Source organism: Salvelinus fontinalis, chromosome 18 (assembly GCF_029448725.1).
Source record: "Salvelinus fontinalis isolate EN_2023a chromosome 18, ASM2944872v1, whole genome shotgun sequence".
Lineage (NCBI taxonomy): Eukaryota > Metazoa > Chordata > Actinopteri > Salmoniformes > Salmonidae > Salvelinus > Salvelinus fontinalis.
The window spans coordinates 49,181,091-49,204,110 of record NC_074682.1 but is presented as its reverse complement, the minus strand read 5'-3'; the positions used below and the strand labels follow the sequence as shown (position 1 = coordinate 49,204,110).

The 23,020-nt window shown below is 40.0% G+C and overlaps 1 protein-coding gene across 2 annotated transcripts in view; it reads left to right on the top strand.

Moving 5' to 3' along the window:
• The window catches only part of necab3 (N-terminal EF-hand calcium binding protein 3), a 57,292-nt gene that overhangs the window by 22,384 nt on the left and 11,888 nt on the right, over window positions 1–23,020 (top strand). For both annotated transcript variants that reach the window (XM_055869726.1, XM_055869725.1), the window contains exons 5-6: window positions 3,195–3,292; window positions 21,738–21,874. In XM_055869726.1, coding sequence (XP_055725701.1) covers window positions 3,195–3,292; window positions 21,738–21,874 — 235 coding nt within the window. The remainder of the gene's footprint in view (window positions 1–3,194; window positions 3,293–21,737; window positions 21,875–23,020) is intronic.

Sequence of the window (23,020 nt, the reverse complement as noted above, 5' to 3'; positions counted from 1 at the left end):
TCCGAGAATAAATCTGCTGCATAATTTATTGAATGGCAAAAGCGTCAGTCAGTGCAGCAGCTTGACGTCAGGGGGAAGTTAACTATCTCTCATCACTGTAAGTGCCTTCGCTGCGTCATCTTGGAGTGAGTCCAGTGGACATCGGTCAATGTCTGCTTCATAGGTGAAGGAAATCCAGGGCACTCTTTGATTGGTGAAAGTTAAAATGCCCTGATTCATTTGACATTACCATGGTCAAGTATGACTACAGTTGGCATTACCATGGTCAAGTATGAGTACAGTTGACATTACCATGGTCACGTATAACTACAGTTGCATTACCATGGTAAAGTATGACTACAGTTGACATTACCATGGTAAAGTATGACTACAGTTGACATTACCATGGTCAAGTGTGACTACAGTTGACATTACCATGGTCAAGTGTGACTACAGTTGACATTACCATGGTCAAGTGTGACTACAGTTGACATTACCATGGTCAAGTGTGACTACAGTTGACATTACCATGGTCAAGTATGACTACAGTTGACATTACCATGGTCAAGTGTGACTACAGTTGGCACACTGACACACTTCATTAAGCGTTTTGGCTTAAAGGTCGACTTTGGGCAAAAATGCAAAAAATAAACTGCATGACTGATCAGTGCACCATAATACCAGGTCATTTAATGCTTAAAAACGAATTGTACGAATAAGATATTTGGCTACAGAAGTGCCATTTCTTACCAATCTCTACAGCTTCTGTCCAAAAACAAACCATGTGAAAGGATGTCAACACATATTTGTATTTCACTAGGCAAGTCAGTTAAGAACAAATTCTTATTTACAATGATGGCCTCCTCCGGCCAAACCCAGACGACACTGGGCCATTTGTGCACCGCCCTATGGTACTCCCAATAACGGCCGGATGTCACATACACACATATACATTGCAAATTCAAATCCCAACAATGCAATAATCAATAACAATGTATTACTAGAAAAAAAACACGAGAAATGAGAAGAGGTATGAAGGACACAATAAGTAAGTAAGCATACTATATACAGGGACAGTTCCAATACTATATTTACAATGTGCAGGGATACTGGAGTGATGGAGGTAGATATGTATAGGGGTAAGGTAACAGGGATACTGGAGTGATGGAGGTAGATATGTATATGGGTAAGGTAACAGGGATACTGGAGTGATGGAGGTAGATATGTATAGGGGTAAGGTAACAGGGATACTGGAGTGATGGAGGTAGATATGTATAGGGGTAAGGTAACAGGGATACTGGAGTGATGGAGGTAGATATGTATTGAATAAGGGGACTAGGCATCAGGATATAAGATAAACACATACACTAAGCTTGTATGTGAGTGGGTGTTTGTAGAGTCAGTATAAATGTATGTGCATGTTATGTGTGATTGAGTAAATGATGGAGTGTGAGTGTGTAGGGACCTGTGAGTGTGCATAGAGACAAAAATAAAAAGGTCAATGAGGATACAAGATTGATTCAGGTAGTCCGTGTAGCTATTTTGTTAGCTCTTTATCAGTGTTATTGCTTGGGGATAGAAGCTGTTCAAGAGCCTGTTGGTGCCAGACTTGATGCACCGGTACCACTTGCCGTGCGGAAGCAGAGGGAATAGTCTGACATGGGTGGTTGGAGTCTTTAACGGTTTTCCGGGCCTTCCTACCACACCACCTGATATAGATGTCCTGGATGGCAGGGACCTCGGCCCCAGTAATGTACTGGGCTGTCCCCACCACACTCTAGCGCCATGCGATCAAAGACTGTGCTATCGCCGTACCAGGCAGTGATGCAGCCAGTCAATATGCTCTCAAAGGTGCAGCTGTAGAACCTTTTAAAGATTTGAGGGCCCATGCCAAACTTTTTCAACCTCCTGAGGGGGAAGAGGTCTTCTTCATGACTGTGTGTGCGTATTTAGACAATTTTAAGTCTTTAGTGATTTGGACACCGAAAAACTTGAAGCTGTCTACCTGCTCCACTGCAGCCCCGTCGATGTGGATTGGGGCGTGCTTGCTCCTTCGTTTCCTATAGTGCACAATCAGCTCTTTGATCTTGCTGACGTTGAGGGAGAGGTTGAAGCACACACCCCTGAGGAGCCCCTGTGTTAATTAAGGGTCGGCGTGCCGGAGATGATTTTATCTACACTCACCACCTGGGATCGGCCCGTCAGGAAGTCCAGGATCCAGTTGCAGAGGGAGGTGTTCAGACCCAGAGTCCTATGCTTGGTGACGAGCTTGGAAGGGACAATGGTCTTGAACGCTAAGCTGTAGTCCATGAACAGCATTCTCACATAGGTATTCCTCTTATCTAGGTAGGTGAGGGCAGTGTGGAGCGCAATTGAGATTGCGTCATCTATGGATCTGTTGGGGAGGTATGCAAATTGAAGTGGGTCTAGGGTGTCTGGGATGATGGAGTTGATGTGTGCCATAACCAGCCTCTCAAAGCACTTCATGATAACATGTGAGGGCTACAGGGCGATAGTCATTGTGGCATGAAGCCTTAAGAGTTCTTGAACAGGAATGATGGTGGTCATCTTAAAACATGTAGGGATTACAGACTGAGACAAGGAGAGGTTGAAAATGACTGTGAATACGCCTGCGCATTTGTTCTATATGTCCTCTGAGAACGGCCCTGCGGCCTTGCCTGATTTAAAGATCTTTTTCATCTCGGCCTCGAAGGGCGAGATCACCAAATCATCTGGGTCGGTGACGGCACTCACACCCAGCATGCTGTTGTTGTCAATGCATGCATAAAATGCATTGAGTTTGTGTGGTAGAGCGGCATCGTTGGGCAGATCAAAGTTAGGTCATTCTTTTGTAATCCGTAATGGACTGTAGCCCCTGCCACTTGAGGCAGGCGTCGGAGACTGTGTAATATGACACCACTTTATTCCTATATTGTCCTTTTGCTCGTTTGATTATTTACTTTCCGACTTTATAAGAGGTTATAACAGTTTATCCAATCAATGTCTGCTCTTGTGTTTCAGAATGTACCATTCTATTTGGTTCTTTGATCAGTCAATACATTTTTCAGAGAAAGAGCAAAGATGTCATTATCAGGGAAAGCTCTTGCGATATCATGCACATTAGATATCCAACTGAATTTTATGTTTATACCTTACTGTACAGTATAAGAAACTGGTGAGTCTATGTTAAATAAACAAATGTTTGCTTATTTCAGATTACTTTGCTCAACACTTGGGGGAGTATATGCATGTCCTCTCTGCTCTGGAAACCCTAAACGTCGCCATCTTGAAGGCCATGGACAAAACTAAAGAGGTAAGCCTTTGTGTGAACTATTTTGAGGCATCATACCCATCCATGCTCAAGGGTTACTGTCAAATAGATAAGTGAATTCAATAATACTTTGAAAATATACCCTTCTTTCCTCTGCACCTTGAAGTAGTCACTGATGTAACAGGATTACATAGGTGAAAGCAAGAGTTCACAGCTTGGTGACTGTGTGCCACAGAATATACTCTATACCTACAGTGCTTAGTGAAAGTCTACACCGTATCTTTTCAAGTACTGTGGTGGCAGCATCACGTTATCGGTATGCTTGTCACCGGCAGGGACTGGGGACTTTGTCAGGTTCAAAATAAATATGAAAGGAGCAGAGCCCAGATAAAAGTGAGAGAGAATCCTACCTCAGTCTTCTGAATACCTGACGCTGGGATAGTTTTTTATTTTTCAGAGGGACAATACACACATTGTAATGCCAAAGACACATCAGAATGGCTTACCAAGAGGTGTTGAGTGTTCCTGAATAGTCTCAGACCCGACTTAAATCTGCGTGAAAATCAGTGACAAGGTTTGAATATTGCTGTCCATCAATGATTCCCAACCAAATGTACTGATCTTGAGCAATTTTGACAAAAACAATGGATATATGTTGCCCTAAAATTTGTGCAAATTTGGTAGAATCTTATTCAAAATGATTGACAACTGTAATGGCTTCCGAAGGTACCACCACCAAGTATTAACTCTTGGGTGTGAAGACATACGCAATTAAGATATCTTTGTTTTTTATTTATCATAGATGTTCTATAATTTGGCTTTTACTTTGGAAGTGTGGAGTAGCTTGTGTAGATCAATAAGGAAAAACATTTATTTAATCAATTTTTTTAATTTAATTTTAAGGCAGCAAAATATGAAAACTGTGCAAAGGGTGTGTAGACTTTCACTAGGCACTGTATGTTTTGTATTATGAACTGTAAATGCTACACAGTCCATGGATTGGGAGCTATAGAATATATTCTATAGGGTATAGATAAAGCCTGCTGAATATACCTTATGTAGAATATACCTTACGATATAGGCTACAGAATATACCTTATGTAGAATGTACAGTGCATTCGGAAAGTATTCAGACCCCTTCCCTTCTTCCGCATTTTGTTACGTTACAGCCTTATTCTACAATGTATTAAATAAAACATTTTCCTCGTACATCTTTGCAAATTCATTTAAAAAAAACTGAAATACCTTATTTATATAAGTATTCAGACCCTTTGTTATGGGACTCGAAATTGAGCTCAGGTGCATCCTGTTTACATTGATCATCCTTGAGATGTTCCTACAATTTGGTTGGAGTCCACCTGTGGTAAATTCAATTGATTGGACAAGATTTGGAAAGGCACACACCTGTCTATATACTGTACCTTACGATTTAGGCTACAAAATATACCCTACCTATGTTTTGTATTAACAGTAAATACTCCACAGTCCATGGACGAGGGGCTAGTTTCCCTCCATTCAGCTGATTCATGACTTTGAGACGAAACGACTCCTCTGCACAGATGGAGGCAATCTAGTGTGCCTCATAAAAACGATGAGTCAAGCAACAATATTGGTGTAGGAATAGTCCAGCCAAGCATATCTGCATTCATTAGCATCATATTATGGTCTATATTATGCTTTTTTATAGCTGAGATGTTTTATCGAGCTTCCCGGAGCCCATACAGGAACATTGGGAAGCTGGCTAGCTAACTGTAGAGTTTTGCAGTGCACAGTCAGCCCTTCCCATTGTGGCTAAAGAGGGAAGATGTAAAAGGAATTGTATGGCCAAGTGCTTGATGGGATTCCTAAGTCACCCATTGTAGCAAATGTATTTACACTGAATACAAATATAAACGCAACATGCAACAATTTCCAAGATTTTACTAAGTTACAGTTCATAAGGAAATCAGTCAATTGAACTAAATTCATTAGACACTAATCTATGGATTTCACGTGACTGGGAAAACAGATATATATATATATACATCTGTTGGTCACAGGTATCTTTTAAAAAAGGTAGGGGTGTGGATCAGAAAATCAGTCAGTATCTGGTATGACCACCATTTGCCTCATGCAGCATGACAGCCCTCCTTTGCATAGAGTTGATCTGGCTGTTGATTGTGGCCTGTGGAATGTTGTCCCGCTCCTCTTCAATGGCTATGCGGAGTTGCTGGATATTGGCGGGAACTGGAACACGCTGTCGTACACGTCGATCCAGATCGTCACAAACAGGCTCAATGGGTGACATGTCTGGTGAGTATGCAGGCCATAGAAGAACTGGTACATTTTCAGCTTTCAGGAATTGTGTACAGATCCTTGAGACATGGGGCCGTGCATTATGATGCTGAAACATGAGGTGATAGCGGTGGATGAATGGCACGACAATGGGTCTCGGGATCTTGTCACGGTATCTCTGTGCATTCAAATCGATAAAATGCAATTGTGTCCGTAGCTTATGCCTGCCTATACCATAACCCTACTGTAACCATGGGGCACTCTGTTCATGACGCCATACGGGCTGTCTGCCATCTGCCCGGTACAGTTGAAACTGGGATTCATCCATGAAGAGCACACTTCTCCAGCATGCCAGTGGCCCTCTAAGGTGAGCATTTGCCCACTGAAGTCGGTTACGACGCCGAACTGCATTCAGGTCAAGACCCTGGTGATTACGCCGAGCACGTAGAGGAGCTTCCCTGAGACGGTTTCTGACAGTTTTTGCAGGCATTTTTCAGTTGTGCAAACCCACAGTTTCATCAGCTGTCCAGGTGGCTGGTCTGAGACAATCCCGCAGGTGAATACGGTGGATGTGGAGGTCCTGGGCTGGTATGGTTACACGTGGTCTGCGTTTGTGAGGCCGGTTGGACATACTGCCAAATTCTCTAAAACGATGTTGGGGGTGGCTTATGGTAGAGAAATGAACGTTCAATTCTTTGGCAACAGCTCTGGTAGACATTCCTGCAGTCAGCATGCCAATTGCACTCTCCCTCAACTTGAGACATCTGTGGCATTGTGATGTGAAAAAAACTGCACATTTTGGAGTGGCTGTTTATTGACCCCAGCACAAAGTGCACCTGTGTAATGATCATGCTGTTTAATTAGCTTCTTGATATGCCACACCTGTCAGGTAGATAGATTTTCTTGGCAAAGGAGAAATGCTCACTAACAGGGATGGAAACAAATTTGTGCACAAAATTTGAGAGAAATAAGCTTTTTGTGGATATGGAACATTTGTTGGATCTTTTTTTTTCAGCTCATGAAACATGGGACCAACAATGTATATATATGGCTTCCGGGTTGGATGCGAGCTGTGTTAAGAAGCAGTGCGGTTGTGTTGTGTTTGGGAGGACGCATGGCTTTCGACCTTCGTCTCTCCCGAGCCCGTACGGGAGTTGTAGCGATGAGACAAGATAGTAACTACTAACAATTGGATACCACGAAATTGGGGAGAAAAAAGGGATTAAAATTTTTACAAATATATATATATATTTGTAAAAATTTTAATCCCTTTTTTCTCCCCAATTTCGTGGTATCCAATTGTTAGTAGTTACTATCTTGTCTCATCGCTACAACTCCCGTACGGGCTCGGGAGAGACGAAGGTCGAAAGCCATGCGTCCTCCCAAACACAACACAACCGCACTGCTTCTTAACACAGCTCGCATCCAACCCGGAAGCCAGCCGCACCAATGTGTCGGAGGAAACACCGTGCACCTGGCGACCTGGTTAGCGCGCTGCGCCCGGCCAGCCACAGGAGTCGCTAGTGCACGATGAGACAAGGATATCCCTACCGGCCAAACCCTCCCTAACCCGGACGACGCTAGGCCAATTGTGCGTCGCCCCACGGACCTCCCGGTCGCGGCCGGCTGCGACAGAGCCTGGGCGCGAACCCAGAGTGTCTGGTGGCACAGCTGGCACAACTTTATGAAGGCACTGTATAACCTCTGGTGTATCATGAAGGAAACCTGACCGAAACACTGACAATGTGCAGTGGTAAAATCGTGTGTGGGGGAGATATACCCTGAACAAAAATATAAACGCGGGCCTCCCGGGTGGCGCGCGTTTATATTTTTGTTCAGGGTATATCTCCCCCACACACAATTTTACCACTGCACATTGTCAGTGTTTCGGTCAGGTTTCCTTCATGATACACCAGAGGTTATACAGTGCCTTCAGAAAGTATTCACACCCTGTAACGCTCGTCTTCCTCCTCGTCTGAGGAGGAGCAAGGATCGGACCAATGTGCAGCGTGGTTTGAATACATACTTATTTATTATGTAAACGAAGACGGAAAAACAATAAACGACGTGAACAGACCTGAACTTGAGAACATATAAAAATGAACGCACGAACAGGAAGGAACAAACGAACGAAACGAAACAGTACCGTGTGGCGAACAAACACAAACACATACACAGCAACAATCACCCACAAACAAACAGTGAGAACAGCCTACCTTAATATGGTTCTCAATCAGAGGAAACGTAAAACACCTGCCCCTGATTGAGAACCATATCAGGCTAGTTGACAATGAACCCAACATAGAAACACATAACATAGAATGCCCACCCAGCTCACGTCCTGACCAACTAAACAATACAGAACAAAGGAAATAAGGTCAGGAACGTGACACACCCCTTGACTTTTTTCACATTTTGTTATGTTACAAAGTGGGATTAAAATGTTTTTTTTGTCAACGATCTACACAAAATGTCGAACTGGAAGAAAAAGTCTAACGGTTGTTGAAATATACACTACCGTTCAAAAGTTTGGGGTCACTTAGAAATGCCCTTGTTTCTGAAAGAAAAGCAATTGTTTTGTCCATTAAAACCTGATGAGGATAGAGGGCGCTATTTACACTTTGGGGAAAAAACCTGCCCAATTTAAACGGCCTCGTACTCTATTCTTGCTCGTACAATATGCATATTATTATTACTATTGGATAGAAAACCCTTTCTAGTTTCTAAAACCGTTTGAATTTTGTCTGTGAGTACAACAGAACTCATTTGGCAGCACACTTTCTGACCAGGAAGTGGAAAGTCTGAAAATTATGCTCTGTTCAAGAGCCTGCCTATAAATGGGCATGACACGTATGAGTATACATGCACGTCATACACCTTCCCCAGGGTGTCAAGATGCAGTGAGAGAAGAAATGGAGTGATTATCTTGGTCTGAGATGGAATACGTCCTCTTGGAATGACGTGTCCCCCATTTTATGTTTTCAGGAAGGCGCGAAGTTGGTTCTGGATTTGCCATCGGAATAGCTGTCGTTATAGCCGATTACTATCTCCGGCTTTGATTTTATTTGATACATGTGACCATATCATCGTAAAGTATGTTTTTTCAATATAGTTTTATTAGATTTTTGAAATTTATTCGGGACGTTAGGCGTGTTGCGTTCTGTGCCTTTGTTCAGAAAGGAGAGCTTCGAGCCACTTGGCCAGTGTGCTGGCTAATTGAAGAGGGAAAAACGATGTTCTAAATCCAAACAACGACTGTTCTGGACAAAGGACCCCTTGTCCAACATTCTGATGGAAGATCAGCAAAAGTAAGAAACATTTTATGATGCTATTTCATATATCTGTCGAACTGTATACTAGTAGTTTTGCGCCCCGGTTTTGGCCACTCTCTTGCTATAACATAAGCCTTATGTCGTAATGAAGATATTTTTAGAATTCTGACACTGCGATTGCATTAAGAACTAGTGTTACTATCATTTCCTATACAACATGTATTTTTTTGTAATGTTTATGAATTGCTATTTGGTCAGAATAGGTGAGTCTAATAGAAATATCCGCACATTCTGGGAAATAGAAGCTACGTTAGCATAATGGATAACCACTGATTTCAGCTCTAAATATGCACATTTTCGAACAAAACATAAGTGTATGTATAACCTGATGTTATAGGACTGTCATCTGAGGAAGGTTTATGAAGGTTAGTGAAAATTGTTATCTTTTGCTGGTTTATTCGCTAACGCTAACGTGCCTATTGCTATCGCTAACGTGCCTTGAATGAATGCGGTTGTGTGTAGGCTATTGTAGTAAACTAATATAATGCTATATTGTGTTTTCGCTGTAAAACACTTAAAAAATCTGAAATATTGGCTGGATTCACAAGATGCTTGTCTTTCATTTCTGTACACGATGCATTTTTCAGAAATGTTTTATGATGAGTATTTAGGTATTCCACGTTGGTCTCTATATTTACTCTGGCTGCTTCGGTGCTATTTGTGACTGTAGCTGCAATGTAAAACTGATTTATACCTCAAATATGCACATTTTTCGAACAAAACATAGATTTATTGTGTAACATGTTATAAGACTGTCATCTGATGAAGTTGTTTCTGGTTAGTTTGGTTGGTTCTTGGTTAGTTAGGTTGGCTTTGTGCATGCTACCTGTGCTGTGAAAAATGTATGTCCTTCTTTGTATTTGGTGGTGAGCTAACAAATATACGTGCTGTTTTCGCTGTAAAACATTTAAAAAATCGGACATGTTGACTGGATTCACAAGATGTTTATCTTTCATTTGCTGTATTGGACTTGTTAATGTGTGAAAGTTAAATATTTCCAAAAAATATTTTTGGAATAACGCGCTCTGCCTTTTCAGTGGAATGTGGGAGGAGTTCCGCTAGCGGAACGCCTGGGCGAGACAGGTTAAAATAACATCAAGTTGATCAGAAATACAGTGTAGACATTGTTAATGTTGTAAATTACTATTGTAGCTGGAAACTGAAGATTTTTTTATGGAATATCTACATAGGCATACAGAGGAGGCCCATTATCAGCAACCATCACTCCTATGTTCCAATGGCACGTTGTGTTAGCTAATCCAAGTTAATAATTTTAAAAGGCTAATTGATCATCAGAAAACCATTTTGCAATTATGTTAGCACAGCTGAAAGCTGTTCTGATTAAAGAATCAATAAAACTTGAGTATCTGGAGCATCAGCATTTGTGGGTTCGATTACAGGCTCAAAATGGAACAAAGAACTTTCTTCTAAAACTCGTCAGTCTATTCTTGCTCTGAGAAATGAAGTCTATTCCATGTGAGAAACTGCCAAGAAACTGAAGACCTCGTACAATGCTGTGTACTACTCCCTTCACAGAACAGCGCAAACTGGCTCTAACCAGAATATAAAGAGGAGTGGGAGGCCCCAGTGCACAACTGAGCAAGAGGACAAGTACATTAGAGTGTCTAGTTTGAGAAACAGACGCCTCACAAGTCCTCAATGGCAGCTTCATTAAAAAGTACCCGCAAAACAGTGAAGAGGCGTCTCCGGGAAGAAAAAGCCATATCTCAGACTGGACAATAAAAATAAAAGATTAAGATAGGTAAAAGACCACAGACACTGGACAGAAGAACTCTGCCTAGAAGGTCAGCATCCCGGAGACGCCTCTTCACTGTTGACGTTGAGACTGGTGTTTTGCGGGTATTATTATTATTATTATTATTATTATTATTATTATTTTTATTTTTATTTTTTATTATTATTATTATTATTATTTTTTTTTTTTTGGGGGGGTGGATCAGCTTAATATTGCGGAAAGAATGTTGCTTCCAATGTAATTGTCTGCATCATTTCCAATCCCCCATATTTTTTGGGGTAAATATATATATCCATTCACGTATGCATACATATACACATATATACATACACATACCTACATAGACATACATACTTTTTTTAAAGAGTATACCTTTATTATTATTCCCCGCAAACCCTACCACCGATCCCCCAATTGGAGTAAACTGATAAACATTTCTGTTTTTATCTTCAATTTATACATCTTATACACATTTTACAGACACAGTCTACTTTATAATAGTTCTCTCTTGTTTGTTCTTAGTCCTTCCTCTATTTCTGTTGTCCATCCAGTTTGATTTCCACTTGTAACTGTGCTATTTCACAATAGCTCCGCACCTATACACATTTCACAGATCCCGTATGCCCTACATTGTTTATCTTGTTATTAGTCCCACCCTTCAGCTCCACTCAACCTTTCCCATCTATCTTCCAACATCATCCATTTCGGATTTTTATTTGCCATATATTTTTCAACTGTGCTGTGATGCTTCACAAAAGATTTGAATCTTCCTATTCTCATAGCTTCCACGGATTGTAAATTAAAAATAAACATTTTTGCTAAAATAATTATTATATTATTGATTGATTGACTATGGCTTTTCAAATCCCCCAGTATTGCTATCTGTAGCGTTAGTTCTACGCAAATGTTGCAATTCTTCAACCATTCCTGGACCTGTGACCAAAAACGAGCTACATGCGGACAATACCAAAATAAATGGTCTAATGACTCTGCCTCCTCACAGCAGAATCTACAGAGCTGGGAAGATTGTATCCCCCATATATATAACATTCTATTAGTTGCAAGAATTTTGTACAATAATTTAAATTGAAAAATTCGAAGTTTTGAATCCGGCGTTGTTTTGCGTATCAATTCATAAACCATGTGCCATGGAATGGGTACATCGAAAATCTCTTCCCAACTATTTTGCAATTTATATGGCACAGCTGTAAGTTTTTTGGTCCTTAAATGAAATTGGTATATGTTTTTATTTATCACACTTTTCTTTAACCATTTATGTTCTTTAATATAAGGCCGACATACAAGTTCCTTACTTTTATCCCCTTCCACCTGCCTCTTCCATTTTTGTGGTAATGCCGCAATTAATTGGTTGTAATTTTGGGTAGAGCAGACATTTCCATATGTCTGTGTTAGCTGCATGTGTGACATTACACCACCAGTCCTATTTATGATATCATTCACAAAAATTATACCTTTTTTAAACATTTCTTCGATAAATACAGTTTTTTATCAATTACTATATTTGAATTTAACCACAAGATTTGTTGTACTATTTGTTCCGTCCTTTCAGGTGGATTAAACTGAAATTGCAACCAACTTTCTAAGGCTTGTTTAAAAAATAAAGATATTTTGGAAATTATTTCCTTTTCAAGCAACCGAAAGTGAGCAGGTGTAATCTGAATAAAGGGAAAAAGGCCCTTCTTGAACATAGGATGAGACATTCGTACCAATCTACTAGAGAACCAGTTTGGATTTAAGTATAACTTTTGTATGACTGATGCCTTTAGTGAGAGGTCTAATGCTTTAATATTTAATAATTTCTGCCCTCCGAATTCAAATTCGTTATATAAATAGGCCCTTTTAATTTTATCTGGCTTGCCGTTCCAAATAAAATTGAATATTTTTTGTTCATATAATTTAAAAAGCAGGTCACTAGGTGTAGGCAAAACCATAAGCAAATAGGTAAACTGTGATATGATTAAAGAGTTAATCAGGGTGATTTTCCCACAAATAGACAGGTATTTTCCTTTCCATGGTAGCAAGATCTTATCTATTTTTGCTAACTTTCTATAAAAATGTATTGGAGTGAGATCATTTCTTTCTTTTGGGATTTGTATACCGAGTATGTCCACATCACCGTCAGACCATTTAATTGGTAAACTACATGGCAATGTAAAATGTGTATTTTTTTTAGTGATCCAATACGTAATATGGTACATTTATCATAATTTGGTTTTAATCCAGAGAGGATAGCAAATGTATCTAGATCCTCTAAGAGGCCGTGGAGAGTTTCTAGTTGTGGTTTTAAAAGAAAACATGAATCATCAGCGTACAATGACACCTTAGTTTTTAGGCCCTGGATTTCTAATCCCTTAATATTAATGTTTGATCTAGTTTTAACAGCTAACATTTCGATGGCAATAATAAATAGATATGCCGATAGTGGACAACCTTGTTTTACTCCTCTAGATAGTTTAAAACTTTCTGAGATGTAGCCATTATTTACTATTTTACACCTAGGGTTACTATACATAATTTTTACCCATTTTATAAGAGATTCCCCAAAATTGAAATATTCTAGGCATTTATATATAAACTCCAGTCGTACTTTATCAAAAGCCTTTTCAAAATCAGCTATGAAAACCAGGCCTGGTGTCCCCGATATTTCATAGTGTTCCATTGTTTCCAGTACTTGCCTTATATTATCTCCAATGTATCGTCCATGTAAAAAACCTGTCTGATTAGGATGAATAATATCTGACAAAACCTTTTTTATTCTATGCGCCAAGCATTTTGCTAGGATTTTTGCATCACAACACTGAAGTGTAAGAGGTCTCCAATTTTTTAAATGGACTGGATCTTTATATATACCACTTGGGTCCTGTTTCAGTAATAATGATATCACACCTTCTTGTTGCGTGTCTGATAATCTATCATTTATATAGGAGTGGTTAAAACAAGCTAATAATGGTCCTTTGAGTATATCAAAAAAATGTTTGTATACTTCCACTGGTATGCCATCCAGTCCTGGAGTTTTCCCATCCTTAAAGGCCCCAATTGCATCAAGTAGTTCCTCCTCTGTAATTAGGCCTTCACATGAGTCTTTCTGTACAGATCTTAATTTTACATTATTATTAGGGAAAAAATCCATACAATTAGTTTCAGTTAGTGAAGATGGAGGAGCCTGAAATGAAAATATATTCTTAAAGTACTTTACTTCCTCTTTCAAAATATCATTTGGTGAATCATGCGTGACTCCATCATTTGTAACAAGTTTTAATACGTTTTTTTTTGGTAGCATTTCTATATTGAAGATTGAAAAAGAATTTGGTGCATTTTTCCCCATATTCCATCCAGTTCGCTTTATTTTTGTAATATATTACACTGGATCTTTCTTGAATAAGTTCCTCCATTTCTTTTTGTTTTTCCTCTAACTTATTCTGTGCCTCTATGGTACCGTTTTTATTGTTATCTAACTGTACTGTTAGTCCTTCAATTTCCTTTGTTAATATGGACTCTTTTGATCGAAATTGCTTTTGTTTTATAGATGAGTACTGAATTGCATGGCCTCTAAAGGCACACTTAAAAGTGTCCCATACAATATGGGGATCTGCTGTACCTATGTTATGTCTAAAAAAGTCAGGTATAAATTCTTCTGTCCTAGTTCTAAACAATTTATCATCTAGTAGGCTTTGATTAAATTTCCAATATCCTCGCCCACGTGGAAATTCTGTAAGAGTAATATATATGCCAATTATGTGATGGTCCGACCGCATTCTGTCCCCTATCAAACACTTTTTAACTTTTGGTGCCAGAGAGAATGATATAAGAAAGTAGTCAAGGCGACTAGCTTGATTAAGCCTCCGCCATGTATATCTCACTAGGTCAGGGTATTTAAGTCTCCATATATCCACTAATTCCAATATATCCATGACATTCCTGATTTCCTTAAGTGCCTGAGGGTGATAGTTTGTAGTGTGATTTCCTTTCCGGTCCATAGAGGTATTTAAGAGCGTATTAAAATCTCCCACTATAATAATAGAGTCTAGTGTTGCTTGTAGAGTTGATACATTCTTATATATATTGTCAAAGAAGCTTGGATCATCATTATTCGGACCGTATAGGTTAATAAGCCATATATGTTTATTGTCCAATAACATATTTAAAATAATCCATCTACCTTGAGGATCTGTTTGGACAAGTTGCACATTTGGATCAAAGTTATTATTAATTAAAACCATCACCCCTTTTGAATTTCTTTGCCCATGGGAGAAATATATTTTGCCCCCCCCAGTTCTTTTTCCACAAAACTTCATCTAAAACTGTCGAATGGGTTTCCTGTAAACAGTAGATATTATAATCCTTCTCTTTTAGCCAGGTAAATACTGATCGTCTTTTCTTATTATCTGCTAAGCCATTACAATTGTAACTGGCTATACTTATTTCACCACTTACCATAATGAGACACACCTTTCAATTATTTTTATCAAAATATATGTTTGTAAACGTCCTATTAAAAAGTAACATAATGATTGAGTGTCTATATAGTTGTACCATGACATTTGCATCTCCACTAAGCAAACCTCCAATTGGTCCCCACTATTCCACCCGCCAAAAGCCCCCATCTCGAGTTGGGTTGTCATCCCAATGCCCGGCAGACCACCCCCGACCCCCCGCATCGCACAGCCCCGGACCGACTGGGATCCATCCTTCGAAAAGTGCACACAGCACCATCCACCAAACCGAAGCAGATCCATTGCCAAATGCATTTCCATCGCCCTCACCTCGATTTTTATTACATATTGCTGTGAATCATCCTCTATAGTCCCTAACATCTTTTACTTCTTCCTTCGCAACAGTTGTGGGATACACACATACACCCACACACATTCAGCCCTTACCCCCACACAACCATAAGCTCACCCTCTCAACAATTGCACCATCCCAGAGCCCAACTCAAGATGGGTCATGATTTACAAATGTACTTGCAGTTGCAGCTGCATGAGAAGGCCTGCAAGACCGCGCAAAAAATGAGCATAAATGTAGAGATTTATTTACCACTGTCACATCCTAGATGATGGAGGTCAAATGTACACCTTCTTCCTGAAACACCCACAATACGGTCATCCATTTTGACCATGTTCCCAAGCATCTCCATGCAGTCTGATTGGTTTCGTGCCACCAGGGCCACAATAATATACCCCCTCTCTGAATGTCCGAGTGTGACCCCCTCCCCATGGGTTACTGCAGCTAGTGTTGCCAGCACTGCCACTGCCTGGGTGGGGGCACCCCACCGGAATCCCCACCGGCTAGGTACAAGGTCGTCAAGGTTCTCATTAGCAGCTTTGAGAATTTCCTTGTTTATTATGCTCTCCCTTTAGGGGGCTTTGGCTTTGCAGGACCAACCCTGCCAAGCAGGCTCAGAATCTTGAGGGGGCAGTGCTGCTCATGGTCCCTGTCCTCATTTTGGCTGCATACAGACCGTTTACAGCATGCACATAAAACAGTTAGGGACTTCTCCTTAGTATCTGGGCCATTCATGTGGGTGTCTAGGGTATAGGGCCATGGACCGTACCATTAAAATAGGATAATAAATAATTAGATATAATTTATTTAAAAAATGTAGTACCCCATGATAGGACAATAAATAAATAAGACGTATAATTCATTATAAAAGTATATCCATCATTTGAACAACATTGAAAGCCCTCTCATACCCGGCCCACAGCAATACACTGGCTCTGGGATATGCAACTATTTCATTACTCACTCACTCAACTTTCCAAACATAACAAATAAAAATAAACACACACCACACCATCCACACATACTGTGCCTTCTGTTTACTTAGTTTTTATCTTCACTATGTAGAAATAGTGCTTGTGTTCAATTAGTTATATGTGAAGATTTATAGAAAAGCTATATTTTGTATTGTATTGTTACAATCAGTAACCGGGCTTGAATTGTGTTTATTTTCCTCATCTATGAGAACTTTGTAATTTTTAAAATAACCATGGAGTAATCTTTGTGTCTCTGAACAACTGGTTATCAATATATAGTTTATCCACGACGAGAGCTACACGTTTCGCTTTTAATCTATTTTCTTTGAAAATTGGATACAGAACTTTGCGCCGTTCTGCAATTTCTTTCGGAAACTGATCATTCATGCCAATTTTGGTCCCAGCAAGTCTTTTACCCAGGCTTTTAACCATTATTTTATCTTTAAATGAAGCAAATTTGGCAACGATTGGGCGTTCGTACCTCTGCCCTCTCTGTCCGAGGCGGTGTACACGTTCAAGTTGGATCTTATCGATAACTTCGCGTGGAATCTGAAGCGCTGCAAAAAGGAACTCTCTAACTACAGATTCAGGAACCTCTCCTTCTTTCTCTTGGATACCTGTAAGTACCAAATTCTCTCTCATGGATCTAGTTTGTATGTCCAGTAAGCATTCTTTCAGAACGTTGTTCTCCTTTTTAAATTCATTCATTTCGGTTTCAATCTTATTGACCGTCCCTTTTAGCGCGTGTGTTTCCTTCTCCAATGTCGCAGCTTTTTCATCACTCATCTCTAGGCTTGCCTTCAAGTCTTTTATATCTTTACTAACTAATTCAAGTATACCCAGTTTGTCATTTATTGATTTTAACAGATCGGTTTCGACCTTTACCATTGCCGGTGTTGAGAATATTAGATCATCCGTGTTGGTTGAGGAGTCACGTTTTCGTTTTTGATTCGGTTCCCCTGTTTTATTCTCCGTCATGTTTGGGTGTTGCTTGTTTTCGTAATATTTGTCGATAAATGTTTCTAGTTTTAGGATTTGTTTTGTGTTATTATCCAGATTGAAGGTTATCACCCACCAGATTATTTAGTGCTAATATTTTAGTCTAATTTAGCAGATATTTCGAATATTATGTTTTATCTTGAGGTGCTCTACATAACTTCGTTCAGTCCGCCATTACCTTTACGTCCGCCGTCTACGTCCTGCGGGTATTATTTAATGAAGCTGCCAGTTGAGGACTTGTGAGGCGTCTGTTTCTCAAATGTGCTTTTCTTTCAAAAACAAGGACATTTCTAAGTGAACCCAAACCTTTGAACGGTAGTGTAAATAAAACACTAAAATACAGTATCTTGATTAGATACTGTAAGCATTCAACCCCCAATACATGTTAGAATCACCTTTGGCAGCAATTACAGCTGTGAGTCTTTCAGAGTAAGTCTCTAAGAGCTTGCCACAGCTGGACTGTGCAACATTGGCTCATTATTCTTTCCTAAATTATTCAAGCTCTGTCAAATTGGTTGTTGATCATTGCTAGGAAACCATTTTCAGGTCTTGCCATAGATTTTTAAGACGATTTAAGTCAAAACTGTAACTCTGCTACTCCGGAACATTCTCTGTCTTCTTGGTAAGCAACTCCAGTGTAGATTTGGCCTTGTGTTTTAGGTTATTTTCCTGCTAAAAGGTGAATTAATCTCCCAGTGTAGCCTTCGCTTTGGCTCCCCCTTCTGTCCAGCTCAGGCGTTCAGTGTCGCCTGCCTTCTAGCTTCTGCCGAACCTGCTGCTGGTAAACGCCCTTCACTCTCCTAGTATTTCCTGAGGACTTTATTATTTTGCACTTTGGGTTTCGTCCCGCTTTAATGTATAGTGCTTTAATAAATATCAGTAGTTCTAAACCTGCGACTGGCTCCTGCCTACTCCTCTCTACACGTGACAGTGTCTGGTGGAAAGCAGACTGATCTAGGATTTTGCCTGTGCTTAGCTCAATTCCATTTCTTGTTTCATCCTGAAAAAAATATATGCATATTCTTGGTACCATTTGAAAGGAAACACTTTGAAGTTTGAGGAAATGTGAATTGAATGTTAGAGAATATAACACAATAGATATGGTAGAAGAAAACGCAAAGAAATAAACAAACAAAAAATTCTACCACCATCTTTGAAATGCAAGAGAAAGGTCACAGTTCTAGCCATCACTCTGGTTGTAATTCTGATAGTGTCCACAAGGTAGCAGTGTATGTGCAACGTTTCAGATGGATAACTTGAAGTATGAGTGAACTACAAGATTTTTAGTGGGAAGCGAATCGTGAAGGAGACATTCGCATTCATATTACATTTTTCTGCAAGAATATCGTCAAATCTATATACTTGGACTTTGATTTAGCTTTCCAAGTATTAGTAGCCATATTATAAGTTGAACATTTGCAAAACAACCAGTTTTCATAACTCTGAATATCCTTGTAATTTTTGTCCAAAATGAAAAGGCATGCTGTCGTACAAGGTCAGTAGCTACATTTTAGGATATATACATGGTTTCGGATACTTCCGTAAAGCCCAGCTCATTGGCTATCTAGCTAGCTTTGTTTGACCCCGGTTGGTGCTTATTTGACAAAGATACAGTCGTTCAAGCCATCGGCGTGCCATGAAGGCGTCGCTCTCTGACCAAATATGGTGTCCTATAGGATATACTACACCCCTAATGATATAGCGAAGTCTTGTTATGTTCTAGGATCTCTGAGGAATACATACGAATGTGATTTGACTCGTTGAAGCAGCGTTTAGGGTGAGATTTTCACAGATTCCTTTCTTTGCAAATTGAACGAGTGGAAATACAAAATCAATTGTGCATGCTATATGGACCTTTTTAGGATATGAAAAATTTGTTTATCAAACAAAACAACACTTCATGTTATCTCTGGGACCCTTTGGATGATAAATCAGAGCAAGATTTCAGAATGTAAGTACACATTTCACCTTCAGAGGTGAATTTATCAAACCTATCGCGGTAAAAAAAGTGTTTTGTTAGGAGCTCTCCTCAAACAATAGCATGGCATTTTTTCGCAGTAATAGCTAGTGTAAATTGGACACTGGAGTTATATTAACAAGAATTTAAGCTTTCAGCCGATTTAAGACACTTATATGTACCGACATTTTTTGTTTCTCTACAATCTGCGATCTTGACTTAACGCGCTGCATGATTTACAACTGTCTCATCGACACGACCCCGATCCTTAATGATAACAAGCATACCCATAACATGATGAAGCCACCACAATGCTTGAGGGTAGGCAACAACACATATGCCACACTGACCCTCAACACGGGGGCCCCTCAGGGGTGCGCGCTTAGTCCCTTCCTGTACTCCCTATTCACCCAAGACTACGTGGGCGCGCACGACTCCAACAACATCACTAAGTTTGCAGACGCACGACGGTGGTGATAACCGACGATGATGAGACCGGCTATAGGGATCACTGCTCGACTGAGGGACCTTACAGATAATTGGATGTGTGGGGTACAGAGATGAGGTAGTCATTCAAAAATCATGAGTCCATGCAACTTATTATGTGACCTGTTAAGCACATTACTCCTGAACGTGTACAGGCTTGTTATAACAAAGGGGTTGAATACTTATTGACTCGACATTTCAGTTTTTAACTTTTAACTAATATGTAAAAACATCAAAAAGCATAATTCCACTTTGACATTATGGGGTATTGTGTGTAGACCAGTTACAAACAAATCGAAATGTAATCCATTTTAAATTCAGGCTGTAACACAACAAAATGTGGGAAAAAATCAAGGGGTGTGAATACTTTCTGAAGGCACTGTAACTGGCCTTACATTTCAGTGATGTCTTCATATGAATGCCAGCTATATGTTTTTGGCTTTATATTGTTAATTATTGCATACATGTTTTATACAGAAAGGAATAGGTGAGAAACAAAGTAGACCTACCTTGGTTCTTAAAGGACATATTAAAAACTCCAATGCGCTACAAGGTGCCTTTTCTTTCAGTTGCCTATTTATTATCCGTAATGGTTAATATTATCCAAAAATAAAAATGTGAAGACGATGACAAAAATCAACATGTTGGCTGAGCCTTGGAGTCTGGGATCTAAAGATCATAGTCATTTGGTTGAATCTATTGTAACACTTTATTTCAAGGTGTGACTATACATTTCTTACAAACCACAATTCATTAATTTGGTCACCATTTGTAAGCTGTTGTAAATTATTGTCATTTGTCAATGTATTTTTTTTTACATTAGTAAGTAACTGTTTTATTTAGGCTACAAACAATTTTATGAGTGAGATTTCAATGATTAACCAACTGTACAATAATAAAGATAAGACTTTAATAATCAGACATTAAAAGAAAGTGTTATCGAATCTACCTCAAGAAGATACCTTTTTTATTAATTTCCTTATCTGTGACGGAAACGTATATTAGCCAGCCCAGGGATCAGTGAAGCACATCAGTGAAGGAAGGAGAAAATCCAGCTATCCCTGTTAGAAAAAGAGGGTTTTTACTGCATAATTATGCACCCTGTCACAATTAAAGCCCCATTCATTCATGCACTTTCTTATTCACTGTCAGAAGGAAACCCATAGAGGTTTTCGCTAGCGATTGTTAGCAGCTGTAGTCTGTCATATATGTCATCACCAAGGCCCTAGACTAGAATTCCCCCATGGTATTAATCTACAGTAGCAAGGGAGGCCTCCTAAATTGCACCCTATTCACCATATAGGGCACTACTTTTGACCAAGGCTCATAGGGCTCTGGTCAAAAGTAGTGCACTATGTAGGGAATAACGTGCCTTTTAGGACGCTACCAGGTTGTCATTGTACATTCTACTGTGGTGCTCCACTACAATTACTCCATTAACCATCCTGCACCATTCCTCTAGGTTGGCTTAAATTACAGTCTTGTTACGACGAGTCTCCCGCTAGTTAAAGATGGAATAGATGTTTTTTTTTTTTTTATGAAAACCGTTCCATGTTCAATATTTAAAATGGCTAAGAATCATGCATGCTGTGAAACATAGCGATTGAATTGGAGTAAAACATCTGTTATGAGCTTTCGCCCTTATCTCCTGATGCTGTAGCTGTCGTGAGCATAACAGCTCTTAGAATTAATTAGGGTTTTCCGAATAAAGGTTGCCAACCTGTTCCCTCTCGCTCCCTTTCTCTCTTACTCACCTCCTGTGTCTCCCCTCCCCTGCTCCTCTCTCCCCCACCTTTCCCTCCCTATCCTCTGCCCACTCCCATACCACTCTTCTACCCCCTCTCTCCCACCCCACCTACTCTCCTCTATCCCCATCTCCTCTCCCCCATCTCTCCCTCGTTAGGAGTACCAGGGCTCCTCTGTGCTGGGACAGTTTGTGACCCGCTTCATGCTGAGGGAGACCTCCAGCCAGCTGCTCTCTCTTCAAATGTCCCTGCAGTGTGCCATGGAGGCTGTGGAGGAGCAAAGCAGCCCTGCTCCGTGAGTCACTAGTGCTCAACACACCTAAAGACTATGGCAGCACCATACTACTGAATACCCAGTCTCAAATACACAACAGCACCTCAGGAATCAACATCACACCAGCTGCACCTCACTATTTAAAAAACAATGGAATTACCTCACCTCTCAACACCATTCCAGCCACAAACTCACTACTAAATAATTCTGTAGCAGTATTGTTAGCGAGGGGCAGCGCATGGTGAAGGCTCACCACCTCATTACTAAATACTATGGCACCACCTCATTACTAAATACTATGGCACCACCTCATTACTAAATACTATGGCACCACCTCATTACTAAATACTATGGCACCACCTCATTACTAAATACTATGGCACCACCTCATTACTAAATACTATGGCGCCACCTCATTACTAAATACTATGGCGCCACCTCATTACTAAGTACTATGGCACCACCTCATTACTAAATACTATGGCACTACCTCATTACTAAACACTATGGCACCACCTCATTACTAAATACTATGGTGCCACCTCACTACTAAATGCTATGGCGCCACCTCATTACTAAGTCCTATGGCACCACCTCATTAATAAATACTATGGCGCCACCTCATTACTAAATACTATGGCGCCACCTCATTAATAAATACTATGGCGCCACCTCATTACTAAATACTATGGCGCCACCTCATTACTAAATACTATGGCGCCACCTCATTACTAAATACTATGGCACCACCTCATTACCAAATACTATGGCGCCACCTCATTACCAAATACTATGGCGCCACCTCATTACTAAATACTATGGCGCCACCTCATTACTAAATACTATGGCGCCACCTCATTACTAAATACTATGGCACCACCTCATTACCAAATACTATGGCGCCACCTCATTACCAAATACTATGGCGCCACCTCATTACTAAATACTATGGCGCCACCTCATTACTAAATACTATGGCGCCACCTCATTACTAAATACTATGGCACCACCTCATTACTAAATACTATGGCACCACCTCATTACTAAATACTATGGCACCACCTCATTACTAAATACTATGGCACCACCTCATTACTAAATACTATGGCACCACCTCATTACCAAATAATATGGCACCACCTCATTACTAAATACTATGGCACCATC